The sequence below is a fragment of the Perca flavescens genome, chromosome 18, assembly GCF_004354835.1.
Source record: "Perca flavescens isolate YP-PL-M2 chromosome 18, PFLA_1.0, whole genome shotgun sequence".
In the NCBI taxonomy this organism is placed as follows: Eukaryota; Metazoa; Chordata; class Actinopteri; order Perciformes; family Percidae; genus Perca; species Perca flavescens.
The window spans coordinates 10,337,566-10,358,744 of NC_041348.1; the positions used below are offsets into that span (position 1 = coordinate 10,337,566).

The 21,179-nt window shown below is 38.6% G+C and overlaps 1 protein-coding gene across 1 annotated transcript; it reads right to left on the reverse strand.

Moving 5' to 3' along the window:
• Window positions 1–4,765: 4,765 nt before the first annotated feature.
• On the reverse strand, window positions 4,766–17,838 carry LOC114573219 (26S proteasome regulatory subunit 4). The gene is made up of 11 exons (XM_028605247.1): window positions 17,792–17,838; window positions 17,213–17,266; window positions 15,529–15,625; window positions 15,078–15,202; window positions 14,697–14,882; window positions 14,474–14,602; window positions 13,591–13,687; window positions 10,618–10,807; window positions 9,553–9,704; window positions 8,187–8,341; window positions 4,766–5,117 (listed from the first exon to the last, which is right to left on the reverse strand). The coding sequence occupies exons 1-11, from the start codon at window positions 17,792–17,794 to the stop codon at window positions 4,983–4,985; spliced, it is 1,323 nt and encodes a 440-aa protein (XP_028461048.1). The 5' UTR covers window positions 17,795–17,838; the 3' UTR covers window positions 4,766–4,982.
• Window positions 17,839–21,179: the final 3,341 nt, after the last annotated feature.

The window sequence follows — 21,179 nt, forward strand, 5'->3', positions numbered from 1 at the left end:
TTGTACCTGAAATATATGATTACATGTGACAAAAAATGTAGGCTAATTGAAATTGATTGATTGGTTTGTTTTGTGCACTAAATGCTGGAAACATAACTTGCAAGAAGCAATATTTCATTGATTTTGTTTGGTAGGCCCCTTGGGAGCTTTTAGGCCAAGTTAGATTAAGTCGCAATAAAGCTGCAAATTAAAGTTAAGCCTAAATAGTTAATGGGGCATTATGGTTTACATGAAGACGTGAATTAACTTTGAGTGGGCTAAAAACTATAGCTGAACTGAGCCACCATCCTTATCATCCCATATGTAAATGGTAGGCCTACACTAACTTGTATGGATTTTTAGCAGCTGTCACTTAGTTAGAGAGACTTTCTTCGTATTTCCACTGCCTGATAACCATCACATGTCATTTCAATGTAAGGATAGTCCCTATCATGGCCAAAGAAATCAACAATCAAAAGTTACTGATGTGGAAGATGGTGGGCATTTGGCAAAATTACTATAATAACAAATATAATTTGGAAAGAGACAAAAAAAACAATGGCTCCACACTTAAGTCTTTATTTGCAATAGTATTGCCATATGTTGCAATTTTGAACACCATAATCAAACTCATAGAAAAAATAGAAAAAAAATGCAGACTGTGCCTTTAAATTTAGAGCAAATAATTGATAGACATCTCAACTTCACTGAACAATATATAATTGTGAACTTCATGTAAAAAAAAAAAAAAAATTAAAAATAATATCAAATCCTAAATGGTGCGTTAGCTACCATCCATCTGGCTTCTTATTATTCCAGAAAGAAAGTTCGATTTTCCCAACACAGGGTACTAGTTTTCAGCCGCGGAAGGATACCTTTAGTGCAGGAAGCCGCCTGCTTGACGCTGGAGAATTTGCTGTGCCGGTGTGTGATGGTGTTTCTGATTGGCCGCTGCAGACCTGCAATATTATACTCAATGTGTCGGCCGCATCGATTGGCTACACGGGACCTGCATTGCACCAGGCAGTGGCACTTGACGGAAATATAATAAATATAAATAAAAGGAAACTTAAAAACCAACGAACCTTTCAGCGACGTGTTTCAAACGATTTATTAGTCTGTTAATATTTTAGATTTATTTGATCGAGACGGACGGAAAATGCGACAGGTTTTCATTGGTGCGGGGTAAATGTTTGATAGGCTCGATATGGGAAGTGCGCAGACTTACTATTGGCTAGCTACTACAAAGTGGTAGGCCTACGTGTAATTAACAAGGAAGCATGGCAGGGTTGGTGCCGTCTTATTTAAACGGTAAACAACTGGGCTGCGTTGCATTTAATGAAGAAGAAGACAAAAACAGCTTGTGTCATAAGCTAACATAACGTCTGCTTCCTCAGTGAAACCCAATACGTTTCGGTAGACAGGCTATAACGTTGGAATGACGACGCAGAATTTGTCAAAGCGGATAGTATCGCGGTGTTGTCATACACATGCAGTCCTCCTGCCTGTTGGTTGGAGTGTGTGAAGTGACCGGACACAGGCACCACCCAGTGGTCAAAGAGTAGAAGCCATGAACGGCTCAGTTACATCAGCCAGGCGGCACACTTAATACAGGCACAGGTGTGCTCCATGAAGAGTATCCGTGTGTGTGTGTGTGTGTGTGTGTGTGTGTGTTTGCGCCTTCAGGGTCCATGGAGCCTATTAGCTAGGTGTGTTTTACATAGCCTACACATGCAAGACAATAGATAATAGACCTTTTTCACGGCAGACACGTTGACATGTCATAGTAGGAAAAGCACAAGTGTATTTAAAACCGTTAATGATGGCTGCATTCCACTCAGGAGAGGCCCTGGTATTGTGCACGCTGACTCACTGAAATAACTTACTGGGACACTTGATGGAATCGAGCCATCGTTAAGGTTATCAATTCCAGCTGTGCTTTTCCTACTATGACAAGTCAAAAATGTCTTCTGTGAAAAAAGGTCCATAAAGTAGCCTACCTGTCCCAAAAACTCCATTCAGTGGAATAATTGAGCGTTAGGCTATTTATCAGGGAATCCCTGAATAACATTAATTAGCATAAGAGATTTCTATCGAGTCCTAGATATATTTAAGGTTGCCTGGACTGTTTGAGGGTTTATATATTATTATAACAAGAATATATAACAGGGAAGCGTAGGTTATTATTCTTTCTATTTGTAGACTGCACATTTGATTGTATAGAGTACGCTTCGGTGCTTCTGATTATATTACAGACCAATGCTGTTTGTTGTTTTATTTAATTGCCTGTATATGCATAATTATGTCAGTCATCAATCATATAAAAAACACTTTTTTGCCCCCCTGTGGACCTCAGGGAGAGTAGCAAATGGGGATCCGCTAAAGAAAAAACAAACTTCCTAATTGTCCATGTTAACTGGTTAGAGATCTCCATTAACATTTTTTTAACAAAACTCTCTACAGTAACTCTTAACTCCAGTTGAGCCATTTCATTGGTTACTGGAACTACTCGGGACTTCTTAACCAAAGGACTTATTCAGTGTGCGGCCCTGAAATGAGCTATTGCATATATAAGCAGATGTCCGTTTTTCTTACTGCTTTGCATCTCCCAGTCACTACCTCACACACACACACACAGATTTTCTTGTTTGACTGCTTTACTCTCGGCAGCAACACAGAGGTAAGAGAATAAACATTGTCATTTATTTCTCCCGTTAACTCCCTGCGCATGTGGGACCTGCAACCGTTTGCTCAGCTTAAACCTCTCGCTGCCCCTTGCAGAGGAGACATTAAACTCGGGTATCTAATAAGGATTAGTCAGCAGCTGCACCCACGCAAGACTTTGAGCACATCAGTTTAAAGTATACAAATATAGGATTGTTGTTAAGACTGATCTTCACCATATCGCCATCCTATTCTATATATTAGTTTTTATTTTTGGATTTCTTAAGAAGTTCTTTGTCCCTTCTTGTATTTAGGAATGTACAATCTTCTAAAAAAGAAAAGAAAAAGGCTTTGATTTGCTTTTAAGCAGAGCACTATCGACTAGAGCACAATCTGTACACGTCGTGAATGAACAATAATGCGGATGTGACATTTCAGAGAATGCCACCACCATGTTCGGCCCTGCCGTATCATTCCCCAAAAATCAGTATCTGTGTGCTTTTAGAAACACCCAACCCACAGTTTGCCTTGAGCTGACAGGGCAAACGGCTCATTAGAGTGCACACCCCTCTTCTTGTAACCCTCCCGGACTCTCTGCTTCAACACGCCACGCTTGATTTAAACGTTCTTCCCTCTGCTGAATGTGCTGCGATGTATGAGCTGCAGTTGAAATGCGTGACTGATTTAATAAGGAGTGTTTTTTTTTTTTTTTCTTCCGAGGAGGGGGCTGCAGCAGCAGTAGCTCCCTTCTCACCCGAGCCTAGAGATGGCCCTGCAAAGTGGTTTCGATGCTTGCTGCATGGGGGCCACTTTCTGCTGAGCACGGAGTTACACATGGCTCCACATCAAGAGGAATTAAATCAACACTGCTGTTCTCCGCATGTCCGACTGCAGCAAGGGCAGCTTAGCTGGATTGAATTCAGCACGCTGTAATAACTTAAAGGCTCATTTGAATTCAAGACAGCGAAATCAAATCAGATTGCACTCATCCCCTCTGCCTGCCATATATATACATATACATATATATATATACATATACATATATATATATATATATATATATATATATATATATATATATATATATATACATATACATATATATATATATATATATATATATATATATATATATATATATATATATATATATATATATATATATATATATATATATATATATATATATATATATATATATATATATATATATATATATATATATATATATATATATATATATATATATATATATATATATATATATATATATATATATATATATATATATATATATATATATATATATATATATATATATATATATATATATATATATATATATATATATATATATATATGTATATGTATATGTGTGTGTGTGTGTGTGTATATATACATATATACACATATATATACACATATATATACATATATATATATACACATACATACACACACATACATACATATATACACACATACATATATATATACATATACACATTATTTATATATATTATATATATATTTATGTGCAAAAACCAAAACATGCACCAACATTCACTTTAACTCTATTGCTGAGGCACAGTCCCTTTAAACATTTAAGAGTGAAGCGAGGACTGTGTGTGTGTGTGTGTGTGTGTGTGTGTGTGTGTGTGTGTGTGTATCCTGGAGGTAATGTCTGAGCAAAATGCTACAGTCCTTGGAATATTCTAATAATTAGTGGAGAATGTTTCTTTTAAAAAAAAAAAAAAAATACAAACAAATACAAAAAGGAGAGAATGGGGAAGTCCTTCAGGGCTTTGTCTCATCTCTGGGCTCTGGCTATTACAGGGTTATCATCCTCAGAGAAGTATGTGAGAACACAAGTAAGGCCAAAGCCACGACTGCATATTGACACGATGGATTCTGTCTGTGACACCAAGGGCGCAGAGACCGAACTAAATGAATAATTCATGCGATTAATTATCTCAAGATATTACAGAACGGCGATGAACTCAATATACGGAAATCCAATAAGCGCCAGACGTCAACAGATGCTGCCTCTGTACAAACAAGATTTGCGAGGGTGCTGCGAGCTAAAACGCTCCAGAAAAAAAAAAAATAAAAAAAAAAATGATGACTTACACACTACCACCATTTATTGTTGTTGTCCTTTTAATCACATAACGGTAACAGGAGAGTGGGATAAGCCAGACAATGACATGCACAAAATATATCAAAACTCTCTGGGGAGACAGACAACTCAACTGCTGCCTCCTCTCTTTCACACAGCGATAGATAAGAGTAGGGGGGAGTGGTGGGCTGAGAGGGAGAGAAACCGAAAAGTTTGAAGGTTAGAGGTAGAGCCCCTCCGGCGTGCCCTCCTGCTTCTTGTACAGGACGTTCTCCTTGGACTTCTTGAAGTCTTCGTTGGTGACTTTCATACGGCGCTCCCGCAGAGCCATGAGGCCTGCTTCTGTGCAGATGGCCTGGGAGGACACAGGGAGAGAAGAGTGGGGGGGGGACATGAACACAAAGGGTCAAGCTTGATTTCAGCTTTACTATTTTATTTTTTTTCTGTAAAAAAGGAGGCATACACAGTTTCCACCACAGTAAGAATGATTGCGGAAGCTCAGTCTAACACGGTGGGGGAGCAGCAGTAACAATGCTCTGCTTTGACTGGTCATTAAGTGGAATTATGTGTCAACTTCACTTTCCTGCTTAACAGGTTTTATTAGTCACTCATGCAACAACAACACGACAAAACTACTAAAATACAGAAATAGCTGCTTTGGAGTTATAACAGAAACTACGACTCATTTCTTTGACAATGTATAAACACTAGGGCTGGGGGAAAAAAATCGATACAGCATAGTATTGAGATATTTCTCGTGGCAATACTGTATCGATACACAGGCGCCAAGTATCAATCTTTTATTATTTAAATTGCACATCAGAATTTAACTTTTTGGTAGTATAATAATAAAATCAATTGCTTATTCAGTCCACCAGATGGCGCTGTTTGTTTTCTGGTGAGGTCAGCGGGGTGACTGTCAGCGTGCAGGAGGATGTAGATAAAATAAACATGGCAGCGTCAGAGAAAGAAATCAGAAATGCACCATCTGCGTTTAAATCAAGTGTTTGGACTTTTTTGGGATTTTTTAACAAGGTGGGGGACAACGGAGATGGACATGAGACATGGGATTTGCAAGGAGTGTCGTATGCAAATAAAATACTCAGGGAATACCACAAACATGAGGGCTCATCTCAGAGTTAGCGTTAGCCGAGGACGGTAAAGCTAATGCTAAACCAGCTCCGCCAAAAAACCAACCAACACTGGACACACTTAGCTTGACAAAGCTACCTCCCAATTCAGAGCGAGCTAAGAAAATAACTCAAGCCATCGCCTACTTCATGTGCAAAGACCTGCGTCCATACAACGTTGTGGAAAATGAAGGATTTTGTCACTTGCTAAAAACACCGGAACCAAGGTACGTGACTCCGCTACGCGCTTTTTGTACTCATTTTAATTGTAAAAAATACCTGTAGTAGCACAGCAGTGCATACCTGTTGGTATTACAGTCCAGTCCACCTTAATTAAAAATGCAAACAGTTCAGTTTGCCAGGTGTATACAACATTTATAACATATTCATTAAAGTGCTGGTTAGTTAGTCAGCTTGACAGTCACATTTTACAGCAATAAAATTCATGTGAGATGAACAAACAGATGTTGACAAAGTTTTCCTTTGGGGACATAATAATGAAGTTGGAAAAAAAGGTAATAAATTGCAATATATTGCAGAATATCGCAATATGTTTAAAATCGCAATAATATCGTATCGTGACCTAAGTATCGTGATAATATCGTAACGTGGTACCTCTGGTGATTCCCACCCCTAATAAACACTATCTATTATTTAACTAAAGCTGGCTGTAAGTGGTTTTTAATTCTACTTGTATTCCACTACGACAACCTGTCACCTTTGAAATGAATTCTAGAGAGACATAATTCAAGTCAGTTCAGACCACAGGATGAACCTCGGCCACCTTTCAGGCCAGGTAAGAGTTTGGGTGGAGTTATCTCACTAAAACGTACACGTTGGTTCATATTAGGTTTTTCAACACTATCACAAAGGGTCGAGCTCGATTTCAGCCTTACTATTTTTTTTTTTTCTGTAAAAAAGGAGGCATACACAGTTTCCACCACAGTAAGAATGATTGCGGAAGCTCAGTCTAACACGGTGGGGGAGCAGCAGTAACAATGCTCTGCTTTGACTGGTCATTAAGTGGAATTATGTGTCAACTTCACTTTCCTGCTTAACAGGGTTTACTAGTCACTCATGCAACAACAACACGACAAAACTACTAAAATACAGAAATAGCTGCTTTGGAGTTATAACAGAAACTACGACTCATTTCTTTGACAATGTTGTATAAACACTATCTATTATTTAACTAAAGTTGGCTGTAAGTGGTTTTTAAATTCTACTTGTATTCCACTACTACAACCTGTCACCTTTGAAATGAATTCTAGAGAGACATAATTCAAGTCAGTTCAGACCACAGGATGAACCTCGGCTACCTTTCAGGCCAGGTAAGAGTTTGGGTGGAGTTATCTCACTAAAACGTACACGTTGGTTCATATTAGGTTTTTCAACACTGACAGTATGAGATATCCGAGAAGCTGGTGAATTATTTTCTGCTCAATACCAACTATTGCAAATGACCGAAGTCACTTGATAAATTACACAAAACTAACTATATTTAAGTATCATGCAGACTGCTGGAAAGCCACTCTTGAGTGTAATTCTGTCAGATTCCCACATGAGGGCAGCAGAGTTGAGTCAGTGAGAAGTAAAGAGTTCAGCGTACAGTAACCTTTGGATCAGATCTTGTTAAATGGAGAACGTAATACAATCAAACAAGTGCTGATACTACAATAATTTAGAATAACAGCCCTTGAAGCACAATGGAGCAAATTAAGGAAACAAAAAACAGAGTACATCTTCAGTGACAGGATGCACTTTGATTGGACAAAACCCCAACCATGCTTCTTAAACCACTCTTATGTTAAGACTCTCACAGATACTATTACATCTGTAGGAGTAAAGAAAGAACACAAAAGAAAAGAAAATGCAGTGCATGTAAGTTTGGGCTATGGTTGGAAAATGCCATGTTCTATTGGCCTACCCTTTATCTGTAAGATCCGTTGTGATCTGAAGAGCAATGTGGCGGGTCAAAAAGTCAAACTGCTAAGTAGATTTTGGAACCAGCTACTAGGGCTGCACAATTAATTGCAATTCTATCGACATCGCAACATCAACTAGTGCAAGATGCAAGTCTTCTTAGTCTTTTCTTCTCATTTTCAACAAAAATGAGAATAATAGATACAAAAATTATCATTCCCTCCAATATCGTCAATCTTATCGCAAATCACAATATCAGAATCAAAATAATCGCAATTCGATATTTTCCTCATATGGTGCAGCCCTACCAGCTACTGGGATCAGAGGGAAACCCAGTCTGCAGCTGTAAGTGGACCATGGTTGCAGCTTACCTTAATGTCTGCTCCTGATAGGTCGTCCTTAGCCAGGATGAGGTCATCAAGGGTGACATCATCTGCTACGGTCATGCGGCTGGTGTGGATCTGGAAGATCCTCCTTTTGGTCTTCTCATCCGGCAGGGGAAACTCGATCTTACGGTCGATTCTCCCTGAGGAGGAGGAGGAGGAGAGAAGAAGAAAACTACAACGTCATAAACTGCTTGCAACCTGCTGAAAAGAGCGTCTTCCAGTTTTGCCAATTTAAAACGTTTTTCTGCCCACACTCCCAAACCCCGAGCTCTTACCGTCGGTTACAGTAAAGCATTTTAAAGAAGACCTGATCAACTGACCACACCGCAACAGTCCCAGTGCAAGCCTAAAACCAATTAATAACTGTTCAAATCAATCAAATGAATAATTAATCTTTGAAATTACCAAGAATTTTTTTTCAAACCAGCAAAAACATGTTTTCAGTCAAGAGGAAACGTGAATTACTCTTGAGTCTTTAAGAAATAATAATGAGAAAGCATTTTGTGGAAGTACATTCATTTGTGGTAGTGACCACCTTTAACATAGATAAACGTTTTAACTTCGGGTCACATTGACCCGTTTTCAATTTTTGTTTTATATCAGAAAATATGGGACGTAGAAATAAACGCGGAAAATGTGTAGAAGAAAAATTTAACAATTTAAAACGTTGGAAAAAGCAAAAACAAACTGTGAAAAAAAGGCGTCAAAAATGTCAGACAACACAACACAAGAGTGTTTGCCAAAGAGGAAAAAACTAAAACAAACATAGTTCCAAAAGCAAAATCTATCTTGACATAATTTCTACTTCCTGCCATGACTCAGAATACAACCATTTCCCAAAATGTCTATCCGGAAAAATGCAGAGTTTTTTGTGATTGTTGCGGGAAAAAATCCTTAATTATGCTGCACGTTTTCTTAAAAAATGCGATGGAATATGCAGGATATTTACTCAATTTTATGCGATGAAATTGCGGGAACTTGCAAAATTTGCGGGAACTTGCAAAAACTGCGGTTTGATGAAAAAGAGAAAAAAAAAGTGATTTGATTACATAATTAGATCACTTCATAACGTTCCCATGGCAACAGGGGAAAATGGCTGCTCTTGAGTGAAGTAAACAACATTTTTCAACTTTCTGCTAAGATATATGTGACTTTTTTGCAACGAAAATGCGGGGATTATGGAATCATGCAAGCCCCGCATATTTTGCGCGGAAATCGGCAATTTATGCAGCGAAAGAGCGACGTATTTGAAAATATGCGGACTTTGGTTGATTATGCATTGAATTATGCGATCGCATAATCGTGTTTTTCTAGAGGGACTGGTCTATAAGACAGACAGGATGGGACTGACCAGGTCTGATGAGGGCTGGATCCAGGGTTTCTATCCGGTTGGTGGCCATGATAACTTTGACGTCTCCTCGGGAGTCGAAGCCATCCAGCTGATTGAGCAGCTCCAGCATGGTCCTCTGGATTTCCCTCTCACCGCCAGAGTTAGAGTCATACCTACACAACACAGAGGAAATACACGCTTATGTTAAAAGGTGCTCATATTATGCTCATTTTCAGGCTCATAATTGTATTTAGAGGTTATATCAGAATAGGTCTACATGGGTTTAATAAAAAATAAAAACATTTTTGTTGTACTACACATTGCTGCAGCTCCTCTTTTCACCCTGTGTGTTGAGCTCTCCGTTTTAGCTGCCGAGTGAGGCATCTCACTTCTGTTCCATCTTTGTTGGGAGTTGGACATGTGCAGTAGCTAGGTAAGGACTACTAGCCAGTCAGAAGCAGAGTATGAGGGCGGGCCACGCTAGCAGCTAGGCGAGCATTATAACGTGTGTTACAAAGTGACGCACGTTCGTCTCTGAAGTAAAGGCTGGACTACAATAGAGCTGTTTGGAGCAGTTTGTGAACAGTGTTTTCTGTTGGAGATGGTAAGACCCTTTGGGGTGGACTTTGGGCTTTTTCACTTTGTAAACCTATAACGTGCACAAAAAAAGATATATAAACACAATAAAGGAAAGGGAAAAAGCCAAAAAGCATAATATGAGCACTTTATAGAATCCACTACATGGCGCTACATCCTCAGACTCCAGGAATTCAGTCTTGTTAGCACAAACCCATTTAACGGGGTTGTTTGCCGTATTTTCCATGAGGTTTAGAGAGTAGCTCATTCATTATTCACGCAGGTCAACCTCAGTCTTTTTTTTATTTATTTTTTTACATTTTGCTATGACAATCAGACAAAAAGTTTTTGATTTTGTATTCTCTACACTAGTCCTGTCCTGGTGCCTCTCTGGAAAGGAGGAAGAAAGCTACAGCTACTGCATGATATCATGGCCACTTGACAAAAACTTGCAAAGTGTGATGTGCATACTGAAATTTGATGAATAGTCTGAAGCAGACATCCGCGTACCTCTTAGTGCCAATGGCATCAATCTCATCGATGAAGACGATGGAGGGCGCGTACTCCTCTGCCACCCTGAAGAGCTCCCGGACCAGCTTGGGCCCGTCTCCCAGGTACTTCTGGATCAGCTCCGAGCCCACAACGCGCAGGAAGGTGGCTGACGTCTGATTGGCTACGGCCTTGGCCAGCAGTGTCTTGCCTGGTAAACGCATAAAATAAACATACATTCACTCTTTGCCACATTTTTAAGTATTTATTTAGCATGAGAATACAACAACTACATCATTAATTACTGGTAGGGTAGAACAGCAACACAAAGACTGGATTTTTGAGATACTTAAATTGATCTGTGACATTTCCATTTTGGAGACGTTTTCCATAAAAAAAAAAAAAAAAAAAAAAGGTAAAAGCGTGTAAACAGAATGTCACTTTAGAGAAAGAGCTGCAGCCATTTCATTTGCAAATGCGTGGGCAGTTCCCGGTGACATTTTCTGTCAGATATCTCATTTAATTGGCTTCTTTTTTTTCTCCCCCCATTCAGTGAAGAGGTTTGTTCTTGTCTATTTTTGCAGGATATACACTTTATGTATTTTTCTCTGCCAGAAATCTCTTATTTGAGTTCAAAAGGGCTTGTAGGAGCCCTAAATGTCACACACCTCCCAGATGCACCTAGAAACTGTCACACACGTTATTGTGTAGTTAGATTAGTCTCCTTCGGTCACCATCCAGTTGCAACATAACATTCACATCGATACAAGATTAATACCACAACTGCAAGAAATTTGCACTTTCTGCAATGCTGACTAGGTTTTATTTGCAATTGTTGTCTTTTTAACAATTTTTTATTGAGATATAATAAAACTATTTTCTATCCAATTTGAATACACATACAAAAATCAAAATTTTCTGGGGAATGTGTGGCAGTATTAGATAGTGACAATAAAAATAAAGATGGAAGGTACTTTTTGTATTATTGCCTGGTCAAAACCTTTATAAAAAAAAAAAAAAAAAAAAAAAAAAAAGATAGGTCAGTGTATCTATTGTGTTATTTCATAAACTAGGTTCATAAAAAGGTAATAAGGTTCCCAACAACGAAGGGGTGCCACTAGCAGCACTGAAGACTAACTAAGATTATTATGGCTCTTTTAAAACGATTACAGACATGTATTATGTCTGACGGGTTCTTACTATTCGCCCCAGATTCTGGCAATACACGTTATCTTTGTGCATATGATCCTCAAAAAGACAGTAAAAAAAAGAAATATATAACGATTGACACAAAGATTATTCTTCCCTTTGCCTTTGTGCAGGAATTAAACGTTATGTCTGCGCTATTCTATATGTAACCGTGATATGTAGTTCTTCATAAACAAAATAAACCAATAAAGAGATTGTATTGAAATTCACAGCCAAGCTGAAGCAAAGTGCACTTCCCTTAACCCTTATTATTAAAAAGGTGCGCTATGAGTTCCTGCATGACGTCACTTCTGTTGACGTTCCAAGTAAAAACAAAACGGAGCAAACTCTACCAGTTGATAACAACGCATTACGCTGTTTTTTGTGCATGCAAACAGCGCAACATGTCCACAGATAGAAGTTGGACATGCCTGTGTGAGACACAAATAAGATAGTGCTTATAACTTGATGTTACTGCAGCTTTCACAATTGTTGATACAGGGGGCAGCCATGTTGGATTTTGAACTTGGGGTACTGCGAGGTTGTACGAGTTCCGAGCTCGTAAATACGAGGTCAGGGGGCGTGTGTTTCCGACTTTGACCTCGTAAAAAAACGAGTTGTAGAGGTAAATAGAACGCGGCATAACTGTCACTAACCCCCAGCCCCTTCCCCCAACCATCTTGTCGCTGATTGGCTGGAATGTAGTTTGTTGTATTTTGGTGCACAGCCTGTGCCCCTAGTGTTTGACGTTTACCACCCCTGTGTGGATTCCCGAAACTGGGCTTTTTTTTTTGTATTTGGGGGGCAGGCAGCTAGCAGATCAAGGAGAGATGCCTACAATTTGAGACAAAAATGAAACCGTGCTGAAACCATGCAGGAACTCATAGTGCACCTTTAATAACCATTGTCCAGTGAATAACGGATTTGATTTGTAAATTTGGAAAAATTGGACTTTTTCAAATGCTGTACCCTGTGACAAAGGACCCACAGTCTATTTTGTTTTCACAATTGCTGACGTTTTGTTTTTTTATCATTCCACCTGTGTGCCACTGGCTGTAGAAGACTTTTAGTGGCAGCACTGAGCGGCTGCAGGACGTCGGTGACAGTTTCTCACCTTCCCTGCTGTGGTGCCCTTTAACAAAAAGGTCCCTAATGACCAAATGGAATTTGCCAGTGATGTCAACCAGGGCTAAATACACCTTTAGTGTGGATTTCACTTGAAAACCGAACCGAAAACTTAAGGTTAGACTATGCATGTACATACGTGTATACCGTATATATGATTCTCTTTATCAGTGTATGATAAAGAGTGATGGGGGTTATTATAATCATTTTCTATGAGCAAGAGATCATTTTGCGTGCATTTTAAGTGGACTGTAAGAAGTAAGGTACCATGTTCAGCCTTCATGAAATAACTTAAAAAAACAAGTACAATGCTGCCATATTTTTCATTTCCCTATCACTTAGTGGAAGTGGATACAAAAAAACAATGTCAAATCTTTAGAGCTGCAAAGATTAATCGATTAGTTTTCAACTATTAAATTAATCGGCAACTATTTTGATAATCAATTTTGAGTATTTTTTTAAGAAAAAAAAAAAAGAAGGTGAAATTCTCTGTTTACAGCTCCTTCAATGTAAATATTTTCTTGTTTCTTTACTGCGCTATGAACGTAACCATTTCTTTGAGTTGTGCAAAACATGACATTTGCCGACGTCATCTTGGGATTTGGAAAACACTAATCAACATTGTTCACCATTGGGTTTCTAGAGTTTTAGAGCCACTGTTGGTAACATGGAAGCACTCACCTGTGCCAGGTGCTCCATATAGGATGACACCTTTGGGAGGCTTTATGCCCATCTCCTCATAATACTCTGGATGCGTGAGAGGCAGCTCCACCGACTCCTATTAAAACCAACAGAAAACGGAAGTGTTATATACATAAACAATTCAACCTTCAACCTGCTTAAGTTAGTCGCTCAGTTGCAAGTGATGTAACCAGGTCTCTGAAAGCTACAAAAAGTATTAGCCATATTGTGATCAATATTTGATTTCTGTTTAGAAAACTAGTAATACAGATGGAAAACAATAAATGATGCAGCAAAAGTGGTTTGAGAAAATATACCGTAATACGATACCTTTATCTGTTGTGAAAAATGTGTAATTATAACTAATTGATGTAGGTTCTCTATGAGGGACAAAGCAACCAACATTTAATGACCACCTTGTAAGTTACAGGGGGTGAGCATTTTACACTACAAAGATTTTGGGTGCAGTATAAATTTAAAAGCTGTGGTGGCCAACTTACTTTTTTTGTGATTGGGCAAAAACTTCCATAATCTTTCACCATTTTGTAATTCAAGTGGTCTGAGAGACTTCTGCACTTCCTCCTTGCTCCGTTTTCAGGTTTTAGAAAATTTAACTTGTGACGGTAGACTTTGGCCAAGCACAGGTCATTTCAAAGAGAGAAAGAGCATTCCCACTGGCTGCTCTGCGCATGCATATGCCCCGTGCAACAAAGAGGGAAGAAATAGAGCTGCAGGAAAAGGTCTCACTCTACTTTAAATTCTGGCATTTTTTTTGCTTTCTAACCACTAACGACTTTAAAGCAATGCTATGTAACTTTTGCTGAACAGTGGCCTACTCAGGGCCCAGGCCCATTTTAACATTGCAGTGCATTATATACTGCACCTTGATCTCCTGGATCTGATTGTCCAGTCCTCCGATGTCAGCGTAGGTTTCTTGTGGGGCCTTCTCCACCTTCATCACCGTCACCAGGGGATCAGTGTCATCCATCAGCACGCCAATCACTGCATGAACCTACAAGTGACACACAAACACAGGACAACTTGTGACTTATGAATGCATTTTCAAAAAAAAGGTAACCAAATTAAGGATTCTCCGTGGATATTACCTTGTGGTTGAGCAGGACAGAGCAGCCTGGCTCAAGCAGATCCTTATCCACAAAGGACAGTATGCTGACGTAGTGCTCTGATCCCACTGAGGTGGAAACGATGGCGTGGTTGTCATCGATGATTTCCTCCAGAGTGCCCACGGACATGGGGGTCCCCCGCAGGTCGTCCACCTTAGACCTCTCCTCCTGTAAAAAATAAGACCAGGAATATTGTAACAGAAAAATAGCAGGAGAGGTGAAAATTTGGTCAGTTCTGTAGTATGACCACAGTTCAATAAATTGTATTGTACTATTAAAAAAGGCAAGAGGATTATTGTACCTACATTTTACCCAAATATACCGCACAAAAGCAAGTGAGGTACATGTGTAACAAGAACTGACCTCCTGTTTCTCTTCCAGAGGCTTCATCTGCTCCTGGTTTCTGATGAACTCCTCCTCCATCAACAGGTAGTCTTTGATCCGCTCCTGCTTCAGCAGCTTTAGACGGCATTGAGTGTGAGGGGTCACTGAAAGACACACACAGCGTGAAGCATAAAGCGTACATTGAAAAAGAAAAAAGAAATAAATAAACACCAATTTGATCCAACCACAAACACTTGGTTTCACAGACCTTCTTAATCTTGAACGCTGTCAATATCCTGCTTCCACCCCCTTATCAGTTACAGCAGTGTTGCTTTGTGTTCTCTTTTTATTCAATAATGCCAAATAAGGCATTTTAATTGTGTTACAATCTCTCTACCGGGGATGTCAGGGATAACTCCCAAACAGCATCCCCAGTTAAAATAATGCTAGGCGGTAGCCGTAAGAATGGAACACCTTTTCAGTTCCTTACCTAATGGTAGTTTACTGGCAGCATCTGGTCCCTTGGTCTTCTTCTTTCTCTTGCCAACTCTGGTGGGAATTGGAGGCTCATACTTCTTTTTCTTATCCTTCAATCGGGACAAAGTGGGATGAAACGTGTCAGAAAAGGTAATAGCGAGAAACACATATCAACTACAGTGTTTAAATACTTGTTGTTTGTTACCTAGGCACAGACTGCCCTAGGGCTGCAACAACGAATCGATAAAATTTGATTACTAAAAAAGTTGGCAACGAATTTCATTATCGATTCATTGTGTTGCGCAACTATTACGCCACTCAGTCGCGGAGATAAAAAGAATTTGAGTTGAGCGCGGAGCGGCGCAGCACGGAGCGAAAGAAAAGAAAAAAAGAGCAGAGCGGGGGTAGAGGAAATATGGAGAGAGACCAGAGAGACCCGTAACGTTGTTCTGAAACACACGGCGGAGGCAGAGAAATCAGTACGACCTAAGTCATCCAAGGTGTGGGAGCATTTCACACTAAATAAATCAAAAACGTGTTAATTGCAAGATAAGCAAAAGCGACACGGCATGGCACGGGCGCACCACGGTGATGAGTCAGCACCTAAAACGTAAACATGTTAGAGTCCTTGATGAGGAGGAAGGGAGTTCAACAGCAGGGTAAAGTCACTACACTATCCTACTTCTGTTCCGTTCTGAAGTGAGGAACGTACCGTCCCTCCAGTACCTCTTCTGGTGCTGCTGTTTACTCGTTATCCAGCTGACTAGCATGACAAGCTAGCGTTAGCTCCTTAATAACAGTAGTAAAACAGGGGTGGTATAGTTTGCAAGACAAAGACATGATTTTATTCACTCGCCTTTTTTGGCCCATTAATTTTTCAATCTGTTGTCATGTATATATTATGTGCTTGTCCCATATCAGTTATTGTTGACAAATATATTAGTGTGTGGTGTATAAAGGAACTTAACTTGCACTTACTACAATGATGGTAATAATTTAATGAATAAGTGTGAATGTGTGTCTCTGCGTGTCTGTCTGTGTGTGTCTTGTCTGTATCTGCTATTTGGGTTACTTACCTTTACACAACTATTAACTAAAACAACAAGTATGTATGTATTGAGTTGATGTAAATTAATGCTTTTTGTTTTTTTTATCAGATTCATCGAAAAAATAATCGACAGATTAATCGATTATTAAAATAATCGTTATTTGCAGCCCTAGACTGCCCTACAAGATATTTGCCTACATGTAGTAGATAAGCTTTTTTTACTCTTCATTTTTGAATGAAGTCTGTGGTAGACCAGTGTTTAACAAACAGCATGTTTGGCTGGCTGGTCAGACAGTGAGAAAAATAGAGCTGAGGCAAAACAAAATATCTTCCAGTAATGTAGATTCTAACTGAATGAATGAATAAATAAATATAAGGCGATCGCCTTACTGTTTATTACATATGATATTGCAGCCGTCATTTAAAACCATCCTAAATATAATATGTCACATATACATATTTGTCATCAAATGTCAAATATACAATTTGTTTGCAAATGTAATTTTGGCTTTAATTTTAAAATTGAGTGCCAATAATAAACGAGTTAGTTTAGTCCAGAAGCTACACAAAAGAATTGTACTTGGCTAGCGTTACCAAAACAACAAGTTGTGACATTACCGTTAGCTAGCAGAAGCTGTGTCATTCTCACCTTATCATCCTTCTTGCCTCCCCCCGGACCGTGGCCTCCACTCTGGCTTTGACCCTAAAATAAAATCAGACATGTGTTAATAAAGCTGAGAAGAAAAGCATCCACCAGTGCATTCTGACCTTTATATTTCTTCCTAAGCAGTAGCTAGTAACGTTAGTTAAAGTTTGCTTAACGTGACGTCGCTGTTATGTTAAGGTAGCTACCTGCCAGAATATCTAGCTTGTATTAACTGGAACGAACTTTAACATTGTCAGCCACGATAAAACACAACAAACTCGATCAAAATAAGTAAAAAGGTACTTCTACAATATGAATGACTAGCTAGCTATGCCAATAAGCGCTAGGATAACGACTGCTACCAACCGAGGAAAAAGCTAAGGCAGCTAACGTTAGCCTTTGGCTAGTAGGCTCTTAACTACTTTTAATTCTGTTACTTCACAAATAAGACATAACGCCGCCTGTAACTACAAAGCAGCACGAATGTCAACGTGTCAAGCACTATGAGTAATGTTGTATTGGCAAATAATACGATTTAGTAAAATAAATATACGAGCCAGAGAAAATTGCTTGCTCACTTACCATTGTTACTTGTCGCTTTCCAGTGACGTCAGAGGGTACGGCAACTCTAAGGGACAGAAAACTTAAAGGAAAATAAACAGGCCTAATGGTCTGGAACAGTCCACACAGTGGGAACAAGCCATCCGAAAAACATGCTTGTTATACAATAATGCACAGTTACTGTTTAATTAGTACATTTAAACAATATTGTTTTAAAGGTTCAACCAGCGTGTTTTCATGCAAACATTGATTTGAAGTAGTTTGGCCTTTTCTTTTTTCTATTTTGAGCATGGATTAAGATGAACAGCAGAGAGATAAGAAAGAATAATGGAACACTCTTTACTAAGCAGCAAAGGAAAAAAAGAAATGGGAGGTATGAGGTAGGGTAGGTGAAGGGGGGATTGAGATGTGGGAGGAGTACCTGTTAATTGAAATAATATGTTATTCTAGTCTATCTTTGGGGTAAATCTTGTTCTATTTTTTGTGTGATCTCTGATTGTAAAGGTTAATTGTGTCATTTTCAAAATGTTTTTTTATTGTTGTAATCGCTACCTGTACGTGCATTGTTTTTTTTTATCGTGGTCTCTCATGCCCTGTTAGAGTTTTACAGAGATCCAGGGTTGAGGGGGTGGGTGGGGTAGATCTTTTTTTTCTTCTTCTTCTTTCTTTGTTTTTCTTTTTGATTTCAATATCCCTGTACTGTTGTCTGATGCTATACTTGTTTACAATTAAAAACAATAAAAAGTTGTTCACAAAAAAAATGTTTTTTACAGTTTTTTACAATCACTTTGGCACTAATTTCAGAACCTTGACGTCATTTTTCAAAAAACTCTAGACACAAAACTCAAAACCAATGATCTAAATACACATGTTTTCAAAACTCTAACACTTGTTTCAATTTTAGGATACAATACATACAAACCTAACAAAGATCACCTGTTCAATATGACACAACTTAATATCAAAGTACTACTATTTCAAAAGGCAAGTCACACATTACATTTCAGATGACTGTCTATTCATTTCATTACAATCATCCAACTATCAATTCATACAGCTGCTCAAAATGAGAACAACTGTTGCATTACTCTTAATGCATAGTTGTATGGAAACAGACAAACAATATACCACGTTTAGATCATGAAAGTTTCAAGATAATGAGATTCATTGTCACCAATTATACCACGATATATAGTTTTGTGATATTTCTATTTAAAATTGTAATTTGTTTTGTTTTTTAAATTTGTTGTACCTGCCCAGGGACTACAGGTGGAAATTAGCAATTGTTGCTATAACCTGGCCCAAGACATATTCTCTTGTTTAACAAGTTTAATGTTTATTTGTGCATTGTCCCTGTTTCAAATAAATCAATTTCCAATTCCAATTCCAATTAGCGTGGCGCATGAACCACATTATGTATGGATGTAATATTTCATCATCATTCTTTACTCTAATGTATTACTGTTTATCAGACACTGTTTCTATGGTCCCATGTACCACCTTTGAGACTATTTACACTATTGACAGTACTACACTGTATGCATGCAGGCCCTTGGAATTGCTTGTCCAATTCTGCCAACTCGTTACTGATGATGTATACTTTATATATATACTGTATATATACATATACATATATACTGATACCACATTGTTCGCCTTGCCCAAAGGTTTTTTCCAAGATGTTTGGCTAATTGCAATGTAGATGAGAACCTGTTGCCAAATCCACAAGACAGAGTTGAAGAAGATGTAGAAGTACAGTAATCACTCCTTTGTTTTGCTTTTTACAGTACAAGCAAGTTGAGGAACACCGCATGTTTTACAGTACTGTCTTTTCTTTTCTATTTTGTAGCTAATTATTTTGCTTTGATTCAAATATACCTATGTTGTGATCGTACTGTATTGTTTTTCATCAATACGTTTCAGGTTTTGTTCGACAATTATTCTCTCTACTACTGCAGTACTTTTACAGAGATGTATTTACAACTAGTACCATAATGAAACATGTATCACCTATTTTGTACTACACTATTTAATGATTGTACTAACAATGACACAGTGATATGGGTAGTGTGTGTGTGTGTGTGTGTGTGTGTGTGTGTGTGTGTGTGTGTGTGTGTGTGTGTGTGTGTGTGTGTGTGTGTGTGTGTGTGTGTGTGTGTTTAGCTTAGTTTAGTTTAGTTTATTAGTTTATAATGTCGTGGACAGTCTCCTTTAATGAACTATACAGTAAAAGGAGCAGCTTTAGCCTCAACGGCTAATTTCCAGCTGTAGTCCCCGGCCAGCTGACAATAGGCATCCTAAAATACAATGGTTAACATATTAAAATGAGTTACATTACATCTATAATAACAGCAGGCCTAAACAAAAAAGTTTAAAACATACACAAAAGTGGCACACAAACAGACTAGCGCAGATAATGGCAATGGCATTAAATCAGTCCATGCAGTTAATACAATACGAAGGAGACAAAAGAAAGGAGAAGAGTCTCAGGAGGCCACATTGAAAGCACATACAAGACATAACAGAGGCAGGCAGCAGAGATGGAGCGACAGCAACAGTAACTACGTCACATCAAACACACATCACATCGGACAGATTAATGTGTACAGTAATAGTTATCAGACTGCCATGTTTTAAGGTATTTTGTGAAGGTGTAATATGTATGTATATCTTTGATTGTAGTGGGCAATGAATTCCAATTTTGTAATGCTGTAACAGAAAATGATAATTGCCCAAATGGGCTTTTCCTGAATGGAATTAGAAGATCACCTCGTGCGGTGCTTCTGGTAATGTGACTGCTGTTGTTACGTTGGATTATGAAAGAGTTCAAAGAGGGAGGAGCAGTATTATGCATAATTTTGAACACAAGTGTGTGTGTGTGTGTGTGTGTGTGTGTGTGTGTGTGTGTGTGTGTGTGTGTGTGTGTGTGTGTGTGTGTGTTTTGCTACTTACTGTATTCCCCACAACCAGCTAACGTTAGCTAGAAAGCTAAATTGAATCAGCAGTCCCATGGCAGGCAAATCTACCAAATAATTATGGCATCAAATGTTATAATTCAGACAGGGGTACAGAGCATAAACATTACACATTATACAAACTTCTTTTTTTTTAAGTAGGATACTCTATGTTTAGTACATATGATCTGTTATGTTTTAGCCATGATTTCAATTGTGATTTAAAATGAGAGAGAGTAAGGCATAGTCCGATAGCACTGGGTGTTGTGTTCTGTGGTGGAATTTCCAGAAACACCACGTAGTGGTATGATGAGATTGAAGGGAAAGCTTACACATCAGATCATCATAGGTCACAGGACAGGGGACGAGAGTATTCATCCAGTCTCTGATATCCAAACCTGTTCTGTCCTGGCTTCCCTGTCTCAATCAGGGAGCCTATGTAGACAGCTGCATGA

Coding starts and splice junctions, on each gene's coding strand:
- LOC114573219 (XM_028605247.1), bottom strand. Junction 10,808..13,590: donor ATATGGAGCACCTGGCACAG/GTGAGTGCTTCC, acceptor TGCGTTTACCAG/GCAAGACACTGCTGGCCAAG. Junction 5,118..8,186: donor TATCAGGAGCAGACATTAAG/GTAAGCTGCAAC, acceptor GTGTCCTCCCAG/GCCATCTGCACAGAAGCAGG.